The following is a 20,108-nucleotide window of genomic DNA, read 5'->3' as shown; positions in this document are numbered from 1 at the left end:
TTTGAGAGGTTGGTGGAGCAGTGGTGGGCAGTGACAGACGTGCTGTCCAACCGGACTGTCACCAAGCTGCATGAGACCAGGACTCTCGAGCTCCCAGAAAACCACTGGGAAATAATGACAGAGATCAAGTATGTCTTGGCAACCCTAAAATGAGCAACCACCGCCATGTCATCTGAAAGGTTTCTCCTCTGCAGAAAGGATGACAGTCCCTCGGAAAACACATGCAGGTATTAATGTATATTAAAATGAGGCTATATTGTATGTAGGTTAATACAGTGTTATTAAAATTAGCGTATATTGTAGGATAATAGTAGCCAAATGTTGTTTCAGTCATTGTCTTATTAAGAGTATTAGAATAAACAAAACCATTCATTTTTTTTGCATATTTATGAAAAATCTTTTTGAGGAATAGGATATGCAAAATGGTATAATATTTATTTCAAAATGCCTTTAATATCAAATTTAAATAAATGTTTTAATTTAGAAAATGAAATTAAAAGGTTTTAACATTTGGCTGCTTCTCAATGAAAACGTCTGTTCCTCGTATGCATGCAATTCACACAGGAGTAGGTTATCAGGGGAAACATGATTTTATTTAGTCAAGTTAATCTGCCAGGGTGCTAAAAAGGAGTAAAAATGTGCATTTGAATTTACGAAATGTCTGATCAATTTTATTCAAATCGTCTAAGAAAATTCTCTCTCAATACAACAAAATTATATGTTGATAAATCAAATGCATCAAAACCATAGCTTTAATGAAATGTAGGCCCTATTATAGCCTCTAAATATAGGTTATCAGGTCACAAAACTGTTTAAAATGCCGACATCAGCGAATGCAATGCCGAACCTGGGCCGGGATTCATCACCTTGGAATTGACAGCGCCACAAATGCAGCGCCAAAGATGATCCTAAACAGGCATAGTCAGCGGAGCTCCGTGGTGCATGGAATGAATGGAAAGCGCCTCCATCTATTATTTTCTATAGGTCATTTTACTCTGTGGGAAAAAAATAACAATTAATGAGGGTCGGCAGCAAAATTGACAGAAATGTGCATCCCTTTTGTCTCCATCTTTCAATGTAAACTGTAAATGATTCTGTCTGTAATGTTATTTTAATTGCGTGTTCGAACCCCAGGAAGACTAAAATCAAATCAAATCGTATTTGTCTCATGCGCCAAATACAATTGATGTAGACCTTACTGCCTACTTAACCAGCAATGCAGTTTAAAGAAAATAGAGTTAAGAAAATATGACTAAATAAACTAAAGTAAAAAATGCTTTAAAAAGTAACATTAAAATAACAATAATTCCTCTAACCCAGACGACGCTGGGCCAATTGTGCGCCGCCCCATGGGTCTCCCAGCCGTGGCCGGCTTCGACAAAGCCTGGACTCAAACCCAGAATCTCTAGTGACACAGCTAGCACTGTGATGCAGTGCCTTAGACCACTGCACCACTCGAGAGGCAAGAGGATAATTTTGTACATGTATTAAACTGCGAGTTTGACCAATTCCAGTCCTCTTGCTTAGGGGTTCCGGGGTCCTCGCCAGGATAATTTCTATGTAGATGGACTTTTTGAAAGGACATAAAATTATGCTGACATATAATTTCCACCTCCAGAAATGAATCCAATAACATATCGGTAAAAAAGTATGTTATTTTAACATATTGGACCATACATATAACCTATGCATGGTCTATTAGAATAGCAGAATACACAAGGTGCAATTTCAAAATTTGGTTGTGCATCAGCAGTTTGCCTCGTGTTATGTCAGTCACTGACAGCCCATGTCAGCAAAAATGTTTAAGATTGTTAAGTTATTTTTTATATATCCCTCATTTTACCAGGTAAGACACAGGGGTTAACACCCCTACTCTTATGATAAGTGTCATGGGATCTTTAGTGACTACAGAGAGTCAGGACACCCGTTCAACGTCCCAAACCGAAAGAAGGCACCCTACACAGGGCAATGTCCCCAATCACTGCCCTGGGGCATTGGGATATTTTTTGGACCAGAGAAAAGAACACCTCCTACAGGCCCTCCATCACCACTTCCAGCAGCATCTGGTCTCCCATCCAGGGACCGACCAGGACCAATCCTGCTTAGCTTCAATGGCAAGCCAGCACTGGGATGCAGGGTGGTAATGCTGCTATCTAAACTTGCAGTAATCATGGTCGAATGATTACTGCAAGGGGGGCCCCATTGACTTTGTTAGTCACTCTCACTCTGATATCATATTAAAAACAATATACGCCCTATGGAAAAATGTGTAGAATTGCAGGAAATTACCAGTAAAACTGCTAATTATTCTCTCCGCCCCAGAGAAAAATGAGTAGAATTGCATGAAATTAGTTATGAAATCGCTAAATCTTCGATCCACCCCATGGCAAAATGTGTTGAATTGCAGCAAACTTCCTTTAAAACTAACATTTACGGACGATGACACAATTCGACTTACGGTAATTCTGATTCTTTGTAGCCCCCAAGAGAGTATAGGGAAGTGTGAACTTCCAAAATGGCAGATCAGGGCCAACCACTCTTTTTAGGTTATAGCTTGGTGAATTTGGTTTTGTTCACTTGGTAGGTCACCAGACAACTCCAAAAGCTTTCATTGGGAACCACCATTGAGTTGTAGGGTTGGGCCATGTAAGCCATGTGCAGGTATGGATAGCACAGCGATTCACATGGATCTAGGGTATAAGTGTGTGTATGCGTGTGATTGCGTGTGTGTATACGTGGGATTGCGTGTGTGTATACGTGGGATTGTGTGTGTATGCGTTAGGGGCGGCAGGAAGTCTAGTGGTTAGAGCGTTGGGCCAAAAGGTTGCTGGACCGAATCCCCAAGCTGACAAGGTAAAAATCTGTCGTTCTGCCCCACTGTTCTCCGGTAGGCTCCATTGTAAATAAGTATTCTTAACTGACTTGCCAGGTAAAATAAAAACATCGCCACCCACCTCGATTGTCTTGCGCCAGGCGTTCCTTCTTCACGTTGAGGGTCAACTCCCTCAGTCTCTCCAGATCCTGTTGGTACATCTCCCTCTGTCTCTCCAGCTCCTCTCTCTTCTCCTCTAGCCTCCTGCACTCCTCCTCTCTCTGCCTCAGACTGTCCTCTGCGGCCTCTGCCTGCAACCGGTGGCGCTCCCGCTCGCTCTCCCAACGAGCCTGGGTAGAAACAAGATTCAACTTGACTGAATGCAGACTGGAATAATACTGCATTAAGTAAAAGTCACAGGATGAGTTTGAGGTCGTCTTGTTTTGGCGGGAATTATCATGATCGTATTAATGTGGTTCCCTTTTACTAGTATTATGAGATTTAATGATCTAATAATAATAATATGATCTACATAGTGCAATTGTAATGGAGACAAACTGGAGGGCGACCATGAATCTAATTTTGACTGTGTCCCACCTGCTCCTGTCGGTGCAGTAATTGCAACTTGTGGAAGCTGGCCAGCTCCTCCCTTTGCAGGGCCTGCATCCTCTGTTTCTCCTGCTCCAGGAGCACGTTGCCACGGTGACAGCCAGGGAAGGAGGCACGCTCAGTGAGGGAGCTGCGCTGCAGCTTGATGTGGCGGTCTTGCTGGGTGATGATGGCCTAAATCAAATCAAAATCAAATCAAATGTATTTGTCACATACACATGGTTAGCAGATGTTAATGCGAGTGTAGCGAAATGCTTGTGCTTCTCGTTCCGACAATGCAGTAATAATCAACGAGTAATCTAGCCTAACAATTCCAAAACTACTACCTTATACACACAAATGTAAAGGGATAAAGAATATGTACATAAAGATATATGAATGAGTGATGGTACAGAACGGCATAGGCAAGATGCAGTAGATGGTATTGAGTACAGTATTTACATATGAGATGAGTAATGTAGGGTATTCAAACAAAGTGGCATAGTTTAAAGTGGCTAGTGATAGATGTATTACATAAAGATGCAGTAGATGATATAGAGTACAGTATATACATATGAGATGAATAATGTAGGGTATGTAAACATTATATTAAGTAGCATTGTTTGAAGTGGCTAGTGATATATTTTACATCAATTTCCATCAATTCCCATTATTAAAGTGGCTGGAGTTGAGTCAGTGTGTTGGCAGCAGCCACTCAATGTTAATGGTGGCTGTTTAACAGTCTGATGGCCTTGAGATAAAAGCTGTTTTTCAGTCTCTCGGTCCCAGATTTGATGCACCTGTACTGACCTCGCCTTCTGGATGATAGCGGGGTGAACAGGCAGTGGCTCAGGTGGTTGTTGTCCTTTATGATCTTTATGGCCTTCCTGTGACATCAGGTGGTGTAGGTGTCCTGGAGGGCAGGTAGTTTGCCCCCAGTGATGCGTTGTGCAGACCTCACTACCCACTGGAGAGCCTTACGGTTGTGGGTGGAACAGTTGCCGTACCAGGCGGTGATACAGCCCGACAGGATGCTCTCGATTGTGCATCTGTAGAAGTTTGTGAGTGCTTTTGGCGACAAGCCAAATTTCTTCAGCCTCCTGAGGTTGAAGAGGTGTTGCTGCGCCTTCTTCACGATTCTGTCTGTGTGGGTGGACCAATTCAGTTTGTCTGTGATGTGTACGCCGAGGAACATAAAACTTACTACCCTCTCCACTACTGTCCCATCGATGTGGATAGGGGGGTGCTCCCTCTGCTGTTTCCTGAAGTCCACAATCATCTCCTTAGTTTTGTTGACGTTGAGTGTGAGGTTATTTTCCTGACACCACACTCCGAGGGCCCTCACCTCCTCCCTGTAGGCCGTCTCGTCGTTGTTGGTAATCAAGTCTACCACTGTAGTGTCGTCCGCAAACTTGATGATTGAGTTGGAGGCGTGCATGGCCACGCAGTCGTGGGTGAACAGGTAGTACAGGAGAGGGTTCAGAACGCACCCTTGTGGGGCCACAGTGTTGAGGATCAGCGGGGTGGAGATGTTGTTACCTACCCTCACCACCTGGGGGCGGCCCGTCAGGAAGTCCAGTTGCACAGGGCGGGGTCGAGACCCAGGGTCTCGAGCTAGATGACGAGTTTGGAGGGTACTATGGCGTTAAATGCTGAGCTGTAGTCGATGAACAGCATTCTCACATAGGTATTCCTCTTGTCCAGGTGGGTTAGGGCAGTGTGCAGTGTGGTTGAGATTGCATCGTCTGTGGACCTATTTGGGCGGTAAGCAAATTGGAGTGGGTCTAGGGTGTCAGGTAGGGTGGAGGTGATATGGTCCTTGACTAGTCTCTCAAAGCACTTCATGATGACGGAAGTGAGTGCTACGGGGCGGTAGTCGTTTAGCTCAGTTACCTTAGCTTTCTTGGGAACCGGGACAATGGTGGCCCTCTTGAAGCATGTGGGAACAGTAGACTGGGATATGTATTGATTGAATATGTCCGTAAACACACCAGCCAGCTGGTCTGCGCATGCTCTGAGGGCGCGGCTGGGGATGCCGTCTGGGCCTGCAGCCTTGCGAGGGTTAACACGTTTAAATGTTTTACTCACGTCGGCTGCAGTGAAAGAGAGTCCGCATGTTTTGGTTGCGGGCCGTGTCAGTGGCACTGTATTGTCCTCAAAGCAGGCAAAAAAAGTTATTTAGTCTGCCTGGGAGCAAGACATCCTGGTCCGTGACGGGGCTGGTTTTCTTTTTGTAATCCGTGATTGACTGTAGACCCTGCCACATACCTCTTGTGTTTGAGCCGTCTAATTGCGGATTGGGGAGACTGGTGGAGAGGAGGAAATACGTGGGTCAACTTCTGGAAAGCATGAGGCTTGTGGTCACGGACCATAAGCAATCAAAAGACTAGTCTACCAGTCTCCATATGATGTCATTTTATCATTTTCATTGACATGCAGACAGACGGGGTCTGGCGTCTCGCATTGGTTAGTGTAGAAGGCCGCAGTCCGATTGATTTTTTCATGCCCAGTCACACACAGGGCTGGAGCAGAGCCACGTACTGGAATGAGCATGTAAGTGAATGTGGAGAGGTTGTTACTGAGGGTATCTGAGGGAAATGTGAGTGAGTAGTGCTGTTTTGTTCACCTGCAGGCTGTAGAGTCTCTGAGCATCAACACCAGGTCAAAGAACTGGGAGACCGAGACAGGAACGGAAAGAGAAGATAAAAAAACAACTCTAGGTTTGGACACTGTGGGACTGTACACCTGCGAGAGTATGCAGGTCATGGAAGAACTGGGACATTTCCAGCTCCCAGGAAATGTGTACAGATCCTTGTGACATGGGGCCGTGATATATGAGGTGATGGCAGCGGATGAATGGCACGACAATGGGCCTCAGGATCTCGTCACAGTATCTCTGGTCATTCAAATTGCCATAGATGAAATGCAATTGTGTTTGTTGCCTGCTCATACCATAACCCCACCACGACATCAGCAAACCACTCGCCCACAGGACGCCATACGCGCTGTCTGCCATCTGCCCGGGAACAGTTTAAAACGGGATTCAGCCGTCAAGAGCACAATTCTCCAGCGTGCCAGTGGCCACCAATGCCGAACTGCAGTCAGGTCAAGACCCTGGTGAGGACGCCGAGCACGCAGACGAGCTTTCCCTAAACATTTTCTGACAGTTTGTGCAGAAATTATTTGGTTGTGCAAACCCACAGTTTCATCAGTTGTCCGGGTGGCTGATCCGACAGCCGGATGTGGAGATCCTGGGCTAAGGTGGTTACACGTGGTCTGCGGTTGTGAGGCTGGTTGGACTTACTGCTAAATTCTCTAAAATGACATTGGATGCAGCTTATGGTGAGAAATGAACATTTAATTTACTGGCAACAGCTCTGCTGGACATTCCTGAAGTCAGTATGCCAATTGCATGCTCCCCCAAAACTTGAGACATCTGTGGCATTGTGTTGTGTGACCAAACTGCACATTTTAGAGTGGTATTTTATTGTCCCCAGCACAAGGTGCACCTGTGTAATGACCATGCTGTTTAATCAGCTTCTTGATATGCCACACATGTCAGGTGGATGGATTACTCTTTCATTACTAAGTAATGATAGCGTAAAGAAGCTTTTGTTCTGTCCCCATTTGGAATAATGGGTCATCTAATCTATTTAACTGGAAATACTGGTACAGTTCGCTACCTAACTAACAGTTCAGGTTGAGTAGCCCTGAAAAACATTTCTGAACGACCTGGTGTGATGCTCTTATCACTGTTTACTCAACATAAGCTACACTGCTGGCCCTGTTGTGGGGACAGGGAGTGTGTTGCCCTGGTCACCCTGGAACTTAAGTTGTGGCTCAGTCTGTCCTTTCAAGACATTTTCTCATCCAATTTCTCTGTGTTTGTTAACGTGAGTGAGTGTGTGTGACCAACCGGTGGCTGCTCCAGGGCCTGAATCTCCTTAAGCTGGGTGTCAGAGCAGGCTCTCTGGCTCCTGTCTCTGGCCTTGTCCCCTCCACTGTATTTTTTCGTCTTCACAGTGCCTTCTAACACACCACACACACACCACACACACACACACACACACACACACACACACACACACACACACACACACACACACACACACACACACACACACACACACACACACACACACACACACACACACACACACACACACACACACACACACACACACACACACACACACACACACACACACACACAGGGAATTAGGGCTGGGACGATACCAATATTGCAATACTCGTTAGTATCGTGGATAGGAAAGGAAACACAAAGCTGACTTAACTTCTTTAAGAAAACAGCCCTAGTGTTGGAAACAAACATCCTAATGATGACATCCCAAGTCACATTTAAGCTATAGCACACAATGTTTTCTGGTATTGCATCAGCCCTAATGGGAATACAATGGTGATAGAGCACATGTAGACCAGGGCAGGCAGGTGGAGAGGACTTACTCTTGTTGAGGATGGTGGGGCTGCTGTCGTAGCCCTCGAAGGTGTCTGCTCTCCTGGGCATAGCCCCGGACCCTAACCCCTCCTCTGGACATGGCGCTAGCTCTGTCACACCAGACAACAACAGGTTCTGAAGGTTCTCCACTGGAGAGCGTGAGCGAGATGGAGGCAGGTAGAAAGAAATATTAATAATAATGTTTTAAGAAAGAACAAGAATAGTGAGGATGGAGCTAACCCTACTATTTTTTACAGTTGGGTACAGTTGCAATCCATATTTTTGTTTTTGTTGGGGGGGGTGCCTGTTTTGCATGTTATTTTGGCATTAATACGTGTCACATATCAGTTTGCAAACAACATACATTTTTGGGGGGGTTAATAAAGCTGCACAAATGCTCCAAAATGCAGGTGTTTCAGCCTAGCTCAGTGCTTTCTGTGGTGATGGGGCAAGCCAGTGGAAAATACAGGGCGTAGGGGTTGGTAATGTCCTCTAGTTGCGCTATGATTAGCTCAGTGTTCTGTCACTCATGGGGACACTACGTCACCGACAAATCTAAGGGTAGAGCTCGAAAATTCAAGCACCTTGGGTGCTGCCATAGTTACATTAGAAGTGCCCAAACACGAAGGCTCAAGGTCATTGGCAACACATAAAATGATGTCGAATCACATTATATTTACAGCAGCTTTGATTGGACTGATCATGTCAACAGCATATTTTAAAATCTTAGATAGTAAGCTAGCAGTCATCATGAATCAGGTCGACAATCTACTGGCAAATACTTTTTAATCCTTGTCATATGAAGAGAAATAATGAAGAGAAATTATAGATAAAACGTATCGGTGGCTAACTGCAAGCGTTGCAAAGCATTCACTAGTCTGATATTCAGTGGAGTGGGTGTGTGGTCTCTTTTCCAAGCTTATAGGGACATTCAACATTGGCCATGGTGTCAATCCAGCATGATTTATGTCGGGCTCAAAACAACTGGAAACTCAGAACTGGAAAATCTGATGGGAACTGGGAAAATACGTTTTGAACGGTCATCCAACTTGGAATTGCAAATCAGGAACTAGGGCCTCTTTCTAGCGCTCCGACCTGAAGATCACTGACGTCATTCACAATTCAACCTTGTTTTTTTCCAGAGTCCCCAGTTGTCTTGAAAGCACCATAAATCCAGAGAATGGCAGACTTTGATAACAAAGTTTGAGGACAAAATTTGCCCACAAAGGACCTTCCTGAGTCCAAAAATGTCTTGTATGCTGCTGCATAAATTATGTAATATGCCAGGGACATATGTATACTGTAGCTAAGAAAGTAATACTAAGTGTATGTTGTGTAGTAAGCTGTTAGTAGCCCATGTGTCTCACCCTAATAATTTGGTCCCGTTTCCCCTCCTAATTTCACATACTGTTTTGACTTGGTGGTGCACATGTAGCCTATAGCCTGTTTTAGAGAAATGTAATCATTGAATATTGTAAGAGCTTTCATTGTCTGCTTATATGCCCCCTTTATTTATCATACAGTTCTGGCTTGGTGTACAGGAAGAATAATGTAAGAACGGCCCAAGTTCTCGAATTCTGTCTCTGTCCATTTTAAAAGTGCTGAACAAATAGTTATATTGACTACATCTGTCCTAGCTCGCTCATTAATGTCTTAATCGAAATAACGGATTGCCTCTTATCCCCTCGTCGTACACTTAAGCCATAGTTTGTACCTCTTAATTGTCAGTAGAAACCACATTTCTTTAAGCAAGTCAGCCATATCAGCAGTTTTTTTAAAGGCAGTAAATGAGGCTGAATTAACTGTTTTGCTGCCAGTCAAGGCTCCGCTGATAGCCAGGTGTAGCAGTGGTAAGGTGTTGGCACACCTTTATTTAGGACCTAACAGTGTGTGGCCACCGTTTGTCACCGTTAAAGTGCAATTAATGTATTGTTTAGTGTTGTGTTTTGTAGTGGGTTTGCAGGCATGCATCTCAAAAGTTTCTTTTTTTTGGTTTGCCCCGCCAAGTTTTACATGCTAAAATCACCACTGGTTGGGTGTCTGTACGTAACACAAACTAATCTAATCAGTCTGAATGATTTGGGAATTACATTAATAATTTGTTGTCTTGTGTTGGATCAAAAACCTATACACTATAACAAAAAAAGCCAGTGTATTGTATTCTGTACTGCACGTGTTGTGTCTGTTGTACCTTCAGTGATGGCTCCCTTGAGCAGCGTCTCCCCCTGGTGGAGGTCTGAGGCGTCACCACGCAGCAGCAGATGGGAGCGTGAGGCGATATTCTCAAGACCAGCCACGGACTCTGCCATGTCTGCAAACAGCTGCAGTTTCTCTGTCAGACCTGCCACGATCTGGCCATCCTTCTGGCTCAGACTATCTGGGAGAGGAGAGAGGGACAGAAGAATAGAGTTCTCAATAATCAGATTCTCCTAAATAAATGGAACACAAGAGAAACATTGAGCAAATGTGAATGTTGTTGACTGGTGCATGAGCAAACCCTTATGGCCTAGCAACGACATTACACTACTTTACAAAGATAGGTGGTCTGTCTGACTGTCTGTCTGTCGGTCCGTCGTTAGTTACCTTGGAACTCTTTGAATTTGGCGGCTCGAGCCTCCTCCTCACTGAAGAGCCTCTCGGTGTGTCGACAACTAAGAGAGAGAGAAGAGAGAGGAGAGCGAAGGAGAATAGAAAGAGGAAAGGAGAGTTAGCAAAAGAAAGAGCGAGTAAGAGTGACAGCAAGAGGGAGCGAGAGAGAATGAAAAAGAGAGCAAGACAGACCTACACAGAGTAAAAAACATTAGGAACACCTTTCTGATATTGAGTACCCCTTTGCCCACAGAACAGCCTCAAATCGTTGAGGAATGGACTACAAAGTGCTGAAAGTGTTCCACATGGATGTTGGCCCATGGTGACTCCAATGCCTCCCACAGTTGTGTCAAGTTAGCTGGATGTCCTTTGGGTGGGGGACCCTTCTTGATACTCACTGGAAAATGTTGAGTGTGAAAAACCCAGCAGCGTTGCAGTTCTTGACACAAACCGGTGTGCCTGGCACCTACTACCATACAACGTTCAAAGGCATTTACAGTTGAATTCAGAAGCCAAGTACATTTAACCTCAGTTTTTCACAATTCCTGACATTTAATCCTAGTAAAAAGTCCCCGTCGTTTTCTTAAAAAAAAAAAACATTTCTAAGTGACCCTAAACTTTTGAACAGTAGAAATATACAGTGAATTCAGAAGTTTACATACACCTTAGCCAAATGCATTTAAACTCAGTTATTCACAATTCCTGACATTTAATCTTAGTAAAAAGTCCCTGTCTTAGGTCAGTTAGGAACACCACTTAATTTTAAGAATGTGAAATGTCAGAATAATAGTAGAGCGAATTATTTATTCCAGCTTTATTTCTTTCATCACATTCCCAGTGGGTCAGAAGTTTACATACACTCAATTTGTATTTGGTAGCATTGCCTTTAAGTTGTATAACTTGGGTCAAGCGTTTTGGGTAGCCTTCCACAAGTTTCCCACAATAAGGGAATTTTGGTTGAATTTTGGCCCATTCCTCCTGACAGAGCTGGTGGAACGGAGTCAGGTTTTAGGCCTCTTTGCTCGCACACGCTTTTTCAGTTCTGCCCACAAATTTACTTTTGGATTGAGGTCAGGTCTTTGTGATGGCCACTCCAATACCTTGACTTTGTTGTCCTTAAGCATTTTTGCCACAACTTTGGAAGTATATGCTTGGGATCATTGTCCATTTGGAAGACCAATTTGCGACCAAGATTTAACTTCCTGACTGATGTCTTGAGATGTTGCTTCAATATATCCACATAATTTTTGTTCCTCATGATGTCATCTATTTTGTGAAGTGCACCAGTCCCTCATGCAGCAAAGCACACCCACAACATGATGTTGCCACCCCCGTGCTTCACGGTTGGGATGGTGTTCTTCGGCTAGCAAGCCTCCCCCTTTTTCCTCCAAACATAATGATGGTCATTATGGCCAAACAGTTCTATTTTTGTTTCATCAGACCAGAGGACATTTCTCCAAAAAGTACGATCTTTTGTCCCCATGTGCAGTTGCAAACCGTAGTCTGGCTTTCTTATGGCAGATTTGGAGGAGTGGCTTCTTCCTTGCTGAGCGGCCTTTCAGGTTATGTCGCCATTGGACTTGTTTTACTGTGGATATAGATACTTTTGTACCTGTTTCCTCCAGCATCTTCACAAGGTCCTTTGCTGTTGTTCCAGGATTGATTTGCACTTTTCTCACCAAAGAACGTTCATCTCTAGGAGACAGAACGCGTCTCCTTCCTGAGCAGCATGGTGTTTATACTTGCATACTATTGTTTGTACAGATGAATGTGGTACCTTCATGCATTTGAAAATTGCTCCCAAGGATGAAACAAACTTGTGGAGGTCTAAAAACTAAATTCTGAGGTTTTGGCTCATGTATTTAGATTTCCCCATGATGTCAAGCAAAGAGGGACAGAGTTTGAAGGTCGGCCTTGAAATACATCCACAGGTACACCTCCAATTGACTCGAATTATGCCAATTAGCCTATCAGAAGCTTCTAAAGCCATGACATCATTTTCTGGAATTTTCCAAGCTGTTTAAAGGCACAGTCAACTTAGTGTATGTAACTTCTGACCCACTGGAGTTGTGATATAAGTGAAATAATATGTCTTTAATACAATTGTTGGAAAAATGACTTGTGTCATGCACAAAGTAGATGTCTTCACCGACTTGCCAAAACTATAGTTTGTTAACAACAAATTTGTGGAGTGGTTGAAAAACAAGTTTTAATTACTCCAACCTAAGTGTATGTAAACTTCCGACTTCAACTGTACATGTTTCAAGCAGACCACCATCCCTGTGCCCAAGAAAGCGAAGGGGACCTGCCTAAATGACTACCGCCCCATAGCACTCATATCATTAACCATGAAGTGCTTTGAAAGGCTGGTCATGGCTCACATCAACACCATCATCCCGGAAACGCAAGACCCACTCCAATTTGCATACCACCCCAACAGATACACAGATGACACAATCTGAATATCACTCCACACTGCTTTTTCCCACCTGGACAAAAGGAACACCTATGGAAGAATTCTGTTCATTGACTACAGCTCAGTATTCAACGCCATAGTGCCCACAAATCTCATCACTAAGCTAAGGACCCTGAGACTCTTACACCGCCCTCTGCACACCCCTCAATGGTGTGTGCTTAGTCCCATCCTGTACTCCCTGTTTACCCACGACTGCGTAGCCAAGCACTACTCCAACACCATCATTAAGTTTCCTGACGACACAACAGTGGTAGGGCTGATTACCGACAATGATGAGATAGCCTTTTGCGAGGAGGTCAGATACCTGGCAGTGTGCTTTCAGGACAACAATCTCTCCCTTAACATAAGCAAGACAATGGAGCTGCATTGTTGGTAAGGTCTAAAGCTGTTTTATTCGGTGCAAGTGACAAAATTTGATATGATCCTGATGTCAATGGCCACTGACACGCTGGAGAAGTGTGCTCTTAACCATCTGAATCCCTGTTTAAACTGTGCTGGGCAGACGGCAGACCCTGGTGTCAAATTCGAACGGTTCGAATGGTGGGGTCATTGAATTTAAAAAATATATATGTACCCCCTTTTTCTTCCCAATTTCGTGGTATCCAGTTAGTAGCTACTATCTTGTCTCATCGCTACAACTCCCGTACGGGCTCGGGAGAGACGAAGGTCGAAAGTCATGCATCCTCCGAAACACAACCCAACCAAGCCGCACTGCTTCTTCACACAGCGTGCATCCAACCCGGAAGCCAGCCACACCAATGTGTCGGAGGAAACACCGTGCACCTGGCGACCTTGGTTGGCGTGCACTGCGCCCGGCCCACCACAGGAGTCTCTGGTGCGGGATGAGACAATCTCTACCGGCCAAACCCTCCCTAACCCGGCCAATTGTGCGTCGCCCCACGGACCTCCCGGTCGCGGCCAGTTGCGACAGAGTCTGGGCGCAAACCCAGAGTCTCTGGCAGCACAGCTAGCGCTGCTGTACAGCACCCTTAACCACTGCGCTACCCAGGAGGACCACACAATTGAGAGAGATACTGAGAAGAGCTCTTGAGGCCCATTGTCATGCCAGTCATCCACTGCCATCACCTCATGTTTCAGCTTAATAACGCACAGCCCAGTGTCGTGAGGATCTGTACACAATTTTTGGCAGCTGAAAATGCCCCAGTTCTTCCATGGCCTGCATACTCACCAGACATGTCACCCATCGAGCATGTTTGAGATGCTCTGGATTGACGTGTTTGACAGCGTTTTTCAGTTCCCGCCAACATCCAGCAACTGAAGAGGAGTGGGACTAAATTCCACAGGCCACAATCAACAGTCTGATCAACTCTGCAAAGGAGATGTGTCTCTCTGCATGAGGCAGAAATGGTGGTCACTGACTGTTTTTCTGATATGTGACCAACAGATGCGTATCTGTATTACCAGTCATGTGAAATCCATAGATTATGACCTAATGAATTCATTTCAATTGGCAGATTTCCTTATATGAACTGTAAATCAGTAAAATCTTTGAAATTGTTGCACGTTGCATTTATTTTTTCTGTTCAGTATAATCCCCTTTTCACACAACTCTGCCAACCTGATCTGAACCGTACTGACAGATATATATATATATTTTTACACTTGTGCTTTGTTTGTAGTATATAATAACACCTTGTGCTGTGCCTTGTTAGTTTAGTAATAAAAGAACCAGAACTGGGAAACCTTACCTTTGACCGTCATTCCTGCATTCTTATAGGTACACCATAGTGCCAATATCAATCCTCAACCTAGCTTAAGATACAGTTCATCCTGGTCCTTTTCTTTAACCTGTGTGTGTGTACCTTTCCACTGCCTGGCGGAGGTGTGTCATCCAGGTTTTGCGCTCCTCCTTGGAGGCAGTGTGGATCTCGTACATCTCAGGCTCATTGGGGGAGGCACAGATTAGGAACATGGCCTTCTCCTCATGGGCCACCTCCCTCACAATCAATTTCTGGAGGGAGATCACTGATGGCTTGTTGTCCTGGGGGAGATACGGAAGGCAGCTAGAAGTCACATTGAAAGGAAATAACACCAGAAAGCAAAATGGAGACACTATTCATAATTCGAGACCAGGGATTGGTATCTCCAGTCCTCGGGAGATTTGGTATCACACTTCTGACCCAGCTAAGGGAAAAGGGAATACCTAGTCAGTTATACAACTGAATGCCTTCAACTGGAATGTGTCTACGTATTTAACACAACCCCTCAATCAGAGAGGTGCGGAGGGCTGCCTTTAAATCGACATCCACGTCTTCGGGGAACAATGGGTTAACTGCCTTGCAGTTGGGCAGAACGACAGATTTTTACCTTGTCAGCTTGGGGATTTGAGCCGAAGACACCTGACTCCAATAATAATCTATTCATGATCTTCAGTTTAGAATGCAATTACTTTAATCAGCTGTGTTTGCTAGGGATGGGGGGGGGAAGTATGACACCACTCAGGCCCGCAAAGACTGGAGTTGCCCATCCCTCTTTCTAGACATTTACATTACATTTACATTTAAGTCATTTAGCAGACGCTCTTATCCAGAGCGACTTACAAATTGGTGCATTCACCTTATGACATCCAGTGGGACAGTCACTTAACAATAGTGCATCTAAAACTTAGGGGGGGTGGGGTGAGAGGGATTACTTAACCTATCCTAGGTATTCCTTAAAGAGGTGGGGTTTCAGGTGTCTCCGGAAGGTGGTGATTGACTCCGCTGTCCTGGCGTCGTGAGGGAGTTTGTTCCACCATTGGGGGGGCCAGGGCAGCGAACAGTTTTGACTGGGCTGAGCGGGAGCTGTACTTCCTCAGTGGTAGGGAGGCGAGCAGGCCAGAGGTGGATGAACGCAGTGCCCTTGTTTGGGTGTAGGGCCTGATCAGAGCCTGGAGGTACTGAGGTGCCGTTCCCCTCACAGCTCCGTAGGCAAGCACACAGATATATGGGATATGATATAGACAGATATACAGACGACTGCTGTATCTATACTGAACAAAAGTATAAACGCAACATGTAAAGTGTTGATCCCATGTTTCATGAGCTGATATAAAAATATCCTAGGAATGTTTCATATCCACAAAAAGTTTATTTATTTAAAAAAATGCACATTTGTTTACATCCATGTTAGTCAGCATTTTTCCTTTGCCAAGATAATCCATCCACCTGACATTTGTGGCATATCAAGAAGCTGACTAAACAGCATGATCATTACACAGGTGCAGCTTGTGCTGGGGACAATAGGAGGCCACTCTAAAATGTGCAGTTTTGTCATACAACACAATGCCACAGATGTCTTAAGTTGAGGGAGCGTGCAATCAGCATGCTGACTGCAGGAATGTCCACCAGAGCTGTTGCCAGAGATTGAACTTCTTAAGGCTAGGCATCCCGCTAACAGGACAACTTCCGGTGAAACTGGAGAGCGCGCAATTCAAATAAATTATGGATGTTAAACATTTAGGTACATACAAGTGTCTTATCAGTTGAAAGCTTCAATTCTTGTTAATCTACCTGCACTGTCCAATTTGCAGTAGACTTCTGAGCGAAAGCAATGCGATTGTTTGAGGACGGCACATCAAAATATTTTCCAACCGGAATAGGTTCCATAAATTCACAAATAGCGACTAAATATTCACTTACTTTTTTTGAAAATCTTCCTCTGATTTGTCATCCAAAGGGTCCCAGCTATAACATGTAATGTCGTTTTGTTAGGTAAAATACTTCTTTATATCCCAAAAAGTCTGTTTAGTTGGCGCCATCGATTTGAGTAATCCAGTCGTTCAACATGCCCAAATAGGAATCTGAAAATCTACCCCTAAACTTTGTTTCAACAAGTCAAAATATGTTTCTATTTAATCCATAGATACCATAATTCTAATGTAACTAAACTATAATATTTCATACTGAAAGAAGTATGTTCAATAGGAAAATGGTATTAGCAGGTGTGTGTCCTCTTCATCGCAAGCGCACATACTGTGTTCCTTTAGTAAAACTCATTATTCTTACTCGTTTTGGAAGAAACAAGCCTCAAACCATGAACAAATACTACTGACATCTAGTGGAAGCCATAGGAATTGCATACTGGGAGATTAAATTATTTCCCTATACGTTCCATTGTATGAGCATGGGCTCTCAAAAAAAAAATCTGTTTGGTTCTTCTCCTCCCATATCTATTGTGTTATAGTCTCCTACATTATTTTAACATTTCTACAAACTTCAAAGTGTTTTCCAATGGTACCAATTATATGCATATCCTGGCTTCAAAGCCTGAGCAACAGGCAGTTTACTTTGGGCATGTCAGTCAGTGGAAATTGAGAGAAAAAAGGAACCTAGCCTGAAGAAGTTCTCTACCATAAGCAGCTGCCGTCATTTTAGAGAATTTGGCAGTACGTCCAACTGGCCTCAAAACCGCAGACCATATGTTACCACGCCAGCCCAGGTTCTCCACATTCGGCTTCTTCACCTGCGGGATCGTTTGAGACCAGCCACCCAGACTGCTAAGGAAACTGTAGGTTTCAACCAAAGAAATTCTTCACAAACTGTCTTAGGGAAGCTCATCTGCGTGCTTGTCGTCCTCACCAGGGTCTTGACCTGACTGCAGTTTGGTATCGTAACCGACTTCAGTGAGCAAATGCTCACCTTCGATGGCCACTGGCACGATGGAGAAGTGTTCATGGATGAATCCCAGTTTCAACTGTACCGGGCAGATGACAACCAGCGTGTATGGTGTTATGTGGGTGAGCGGTTTTCTGATGTCAACATTGTGAACAGAGTGCCCGATGGTGGCAGTAGGGACAAGGAACACAGTTGCATTTTATCAATGGCAATGAGAATGCACAGAGAAACCATGACGAGATCCTGAGTTCCTGCTCTGGATTGATGTATACGTTAGCGTGTTCCAGTTCTAGCCCATATCCAGCAACTTCACACAGCCATTGAAGAAGAGTGGGACGACATTCCACAGACCACAATCAACAGCCTAATCAGCTCTATGCGAAGGAGATGTGTCGCACTGCATGAGACAAATGGTGGTCACACCAGGTACTGAGTGCTTTTCTGATCTGTGACCAACAGATGCATATCGGTATTCCCAGTCATGTGAAATCCATAGAATTTACTTCAATTGACTGATTTCCTTATATGAACTGCAACTCAGTAAAACCTTTGACATTGTTGCGTTTATTTTTGTTCGGTATAACTTTCTGTTGAGTTAGTATGCCAGATTTGTCAGTGTTTTCCAGAGTGGTAAAGCTCAAGTTAGTTATGTTACATGGTGGAATTAACTGACAAAAATGATTAACTCACCACAGTAGAGAAGACATATCTCTGGTCTTTCTCTTGGAGTAACAACAGAACATCGGACAGCAGCACAGCAAGAATATCTGAAATGAAAGGAGTTTCATTTTTAGACCTGTGTGAGATCAATGCAGACAGAAGTGGTCACTTCAGACTACGGAGATGCAGCCTGAGGAGAGGTAATCCTGTTACCTTTGAGTCTGCCAGAGGCAGCCTTGTGGTTGACGGTCCCATCGTGCAGCAGCCTGCGCCTGCCCAGGGCCAGGTCCTCTCCGCGGAACACATGGCCATCTTTGATCTTGCCCAGAGACTTGGGCTCCATCTTGTGGGCGATGTCTCGGAGACGCGAGGCCTTCTGATGGAGGTTGACCTGGGCATCAACGTGGACGATGCAGTCTTTGATCAGACCCAGAGACCTCGTCAGCTCCTCATGCTCCTCTGTGCCCACTGGAGGGAGGAAAGAAAAGACCCAAGTCAACTTCAGAAACACTGGGTCGATTGCAACAAACGGGTAAAACTTAACATGGTTGAGGCTGTTCTGAGGGCAGAAGGCGGTGCAACTCAATATTAGGAAGGTGTTCCTAATGTTTTTTTTACTGTCAGTATGTGTGTGTGTTGCTCCCTCTTCTCTCTGCTCTCTCTCTCTATACTATTTCTCTGTTTTCCACACACAGCCTCTTTGGGGGGTGGGGGGCACGTGGTGCAACTGTATTTGGAAGGTGTTCCTAATGTTTGGTATACTCAGTGCTAAAAATCATCTCCTCATAAACCATGCGTCAGATTCACTCCAGATTTTCTATTCTGACTTGTGCTTGCCCATAAAGGAAGATACTGTAGTTCCTAAATACTTGCTTTGTTATCCCACTGATATTGTGTCCTGTCATCCTGTGATCCACGTTCATTGCTGCTTGCAGCGATATTTGTATTACTTATTGTTAATACTGTCTTTGGTGTGATTCTCAATGCACAAGCACCTTTTAACCCACTCCTATCTGCGGAGGCTCCCCAGAGGAGGAAGTGGAGGACCATCCTCCTCAGTGAATCTCAGAAATTAAAAGTAAAACGTTTCAAAAGTTCTCCTTTTTCGAAGAAAACTATACTAAATATATTCACGTCACCAAATAATTGATTAAAATGTACTGTTTTGCAAGGAAGGTCTAGAGTAGCCTCACCAGCACTCTGTAAGGAAGCACCATGGTATACATTTTACATTACATTACATACATTTATAGCCGGAGGACAGCTAGTTTCCATCCTCCTCTTGGTACACTGCCTTCAATACAAAACTGAAGAGGCTCGTGGTTCTCAGCCACTTCTATAGACTTACAAAGTAATTATCCTCTTCAGGATTGGACCCGTGTTTTCAATTTTAGCCTAAAATTACATAGCCAAATCTAACTACCTGTAACTCAGGCCCTGAAGCAAGGTTATGAATATTATTGGTACCATTTGAAAGGAAACACTTTGAAATTTGGGGAAATGTGAAAGGAATGTAGGAAATAGACCTGGTAAAAGATAATACAAGAAAAAAACCTTATTTATTTTGATTTTTTACCATTTTTTAAATGTAAGATAAAGACCATGCATTATTCCAGTGCAGCTGCAATTTAGAATTTGGCCACTACATGGAGGCAGGGTATGTGCAAAGTTTTAGACTGAACCATTGCATTTCTGTTCAAAATGTTGTATCAAGACTGCCAAAATGTGCCTAATATGTTTATTAATAACTTTTCATGTTCAAAACTGTGAACGCTCCTCAAACAATATGGGACAGTGCAGTTAGATTAACAAGAATTTAAGCTTTCTGCCAATATCAGATATGTCTGTCCCGGAACATTTTCTTGTTACTTACAAGCTCATGCTAATCGCATTAGCCTACGTTAGCTCAAT

The 20,108-nt window shown here is 44.1% G+C and overlaps 1 protein-coding gene across 1 annotated transcript in view; it reads right to left on the bottom strand.

Moving 5' to 3' along the window:
• Positions 1 to 712: 712 nt before the first annotated feature.
• Positions 713 to 20,108, bottom strand: part of LOC124038682 (rho guanine nucleotide exchange factor 18-like) — a 41,418-nt gene continuing 22,022 nt past the window's right edge. The window contains exons 7-17 of the mRNA XM_046354771.1: positions 18,411 to 18,665; positions 18,228 to 18,304; positions 14,745 to 14,923; positions 10,440 to 10,507; positions 10,048 to 10,233; positions 7,865 to 8,005; positions 7,317 to 7,429; positions 6,027 to 6,044; positions 3,410 to 3,595; positions 2,955 to 3,162; positions 713 to 995 (exon numbers count right to left, since the gene is read on the bottom strand). Of these exons, the coding sequence (XP_046210727.1) occupies positions 991 to 995; positions 2,955 to 3,162; positions 3,410 to 3,595; positions 6,027 to 6,044; positions 7,317 to 7,429; positions 7,865 to 8,005; positions 10,048 to 10,233; positions 10,440 to 10,507; positions 14,745 to 14,923; positions 18,228 to 18,304; positions 18,411 to 18,665 (1,436 nt within the window). The 3' untranslated portion in view covers positions 713 to 990. The remainder of the gene's footprint in view (positions 996 to 2,954; positions 3,163 to 3,409; positions 3,596 to 6,026; positions 6,045 to 7,316; positions 7,430 to 7,864; positions 8,006 to 10,047; positions 10,234 to 10,439; positions 10,508 to 14,744; positions 14,924 to 18,227; positions 18,305 to 18,410; positions 18,666 to 20,108) is intronic.

This window comes from Oncorhynchus gorbuscha, linkage group LG06 (genome assembly GCF_021184085.1).
Source record: "Oncorhynchus gorbuscha isolate QuinsamMale2020 ecotype Even-year linkage group LG06, OgorEven_v1.0, whole genome shotgun sequence".
Lineage (NCBI taxonomy): Eukaryota > Metazoa > Chordata > Actinopteri > Salmoniformes > Salmonidae > Oncorhynchus > Oncorhynchus gorbuscha.
The sequence above is the reverse complement of the archived record's forward strand: the minus strand, read 5'-3'. Positions and strand labels throughout refer to the sequence as shown.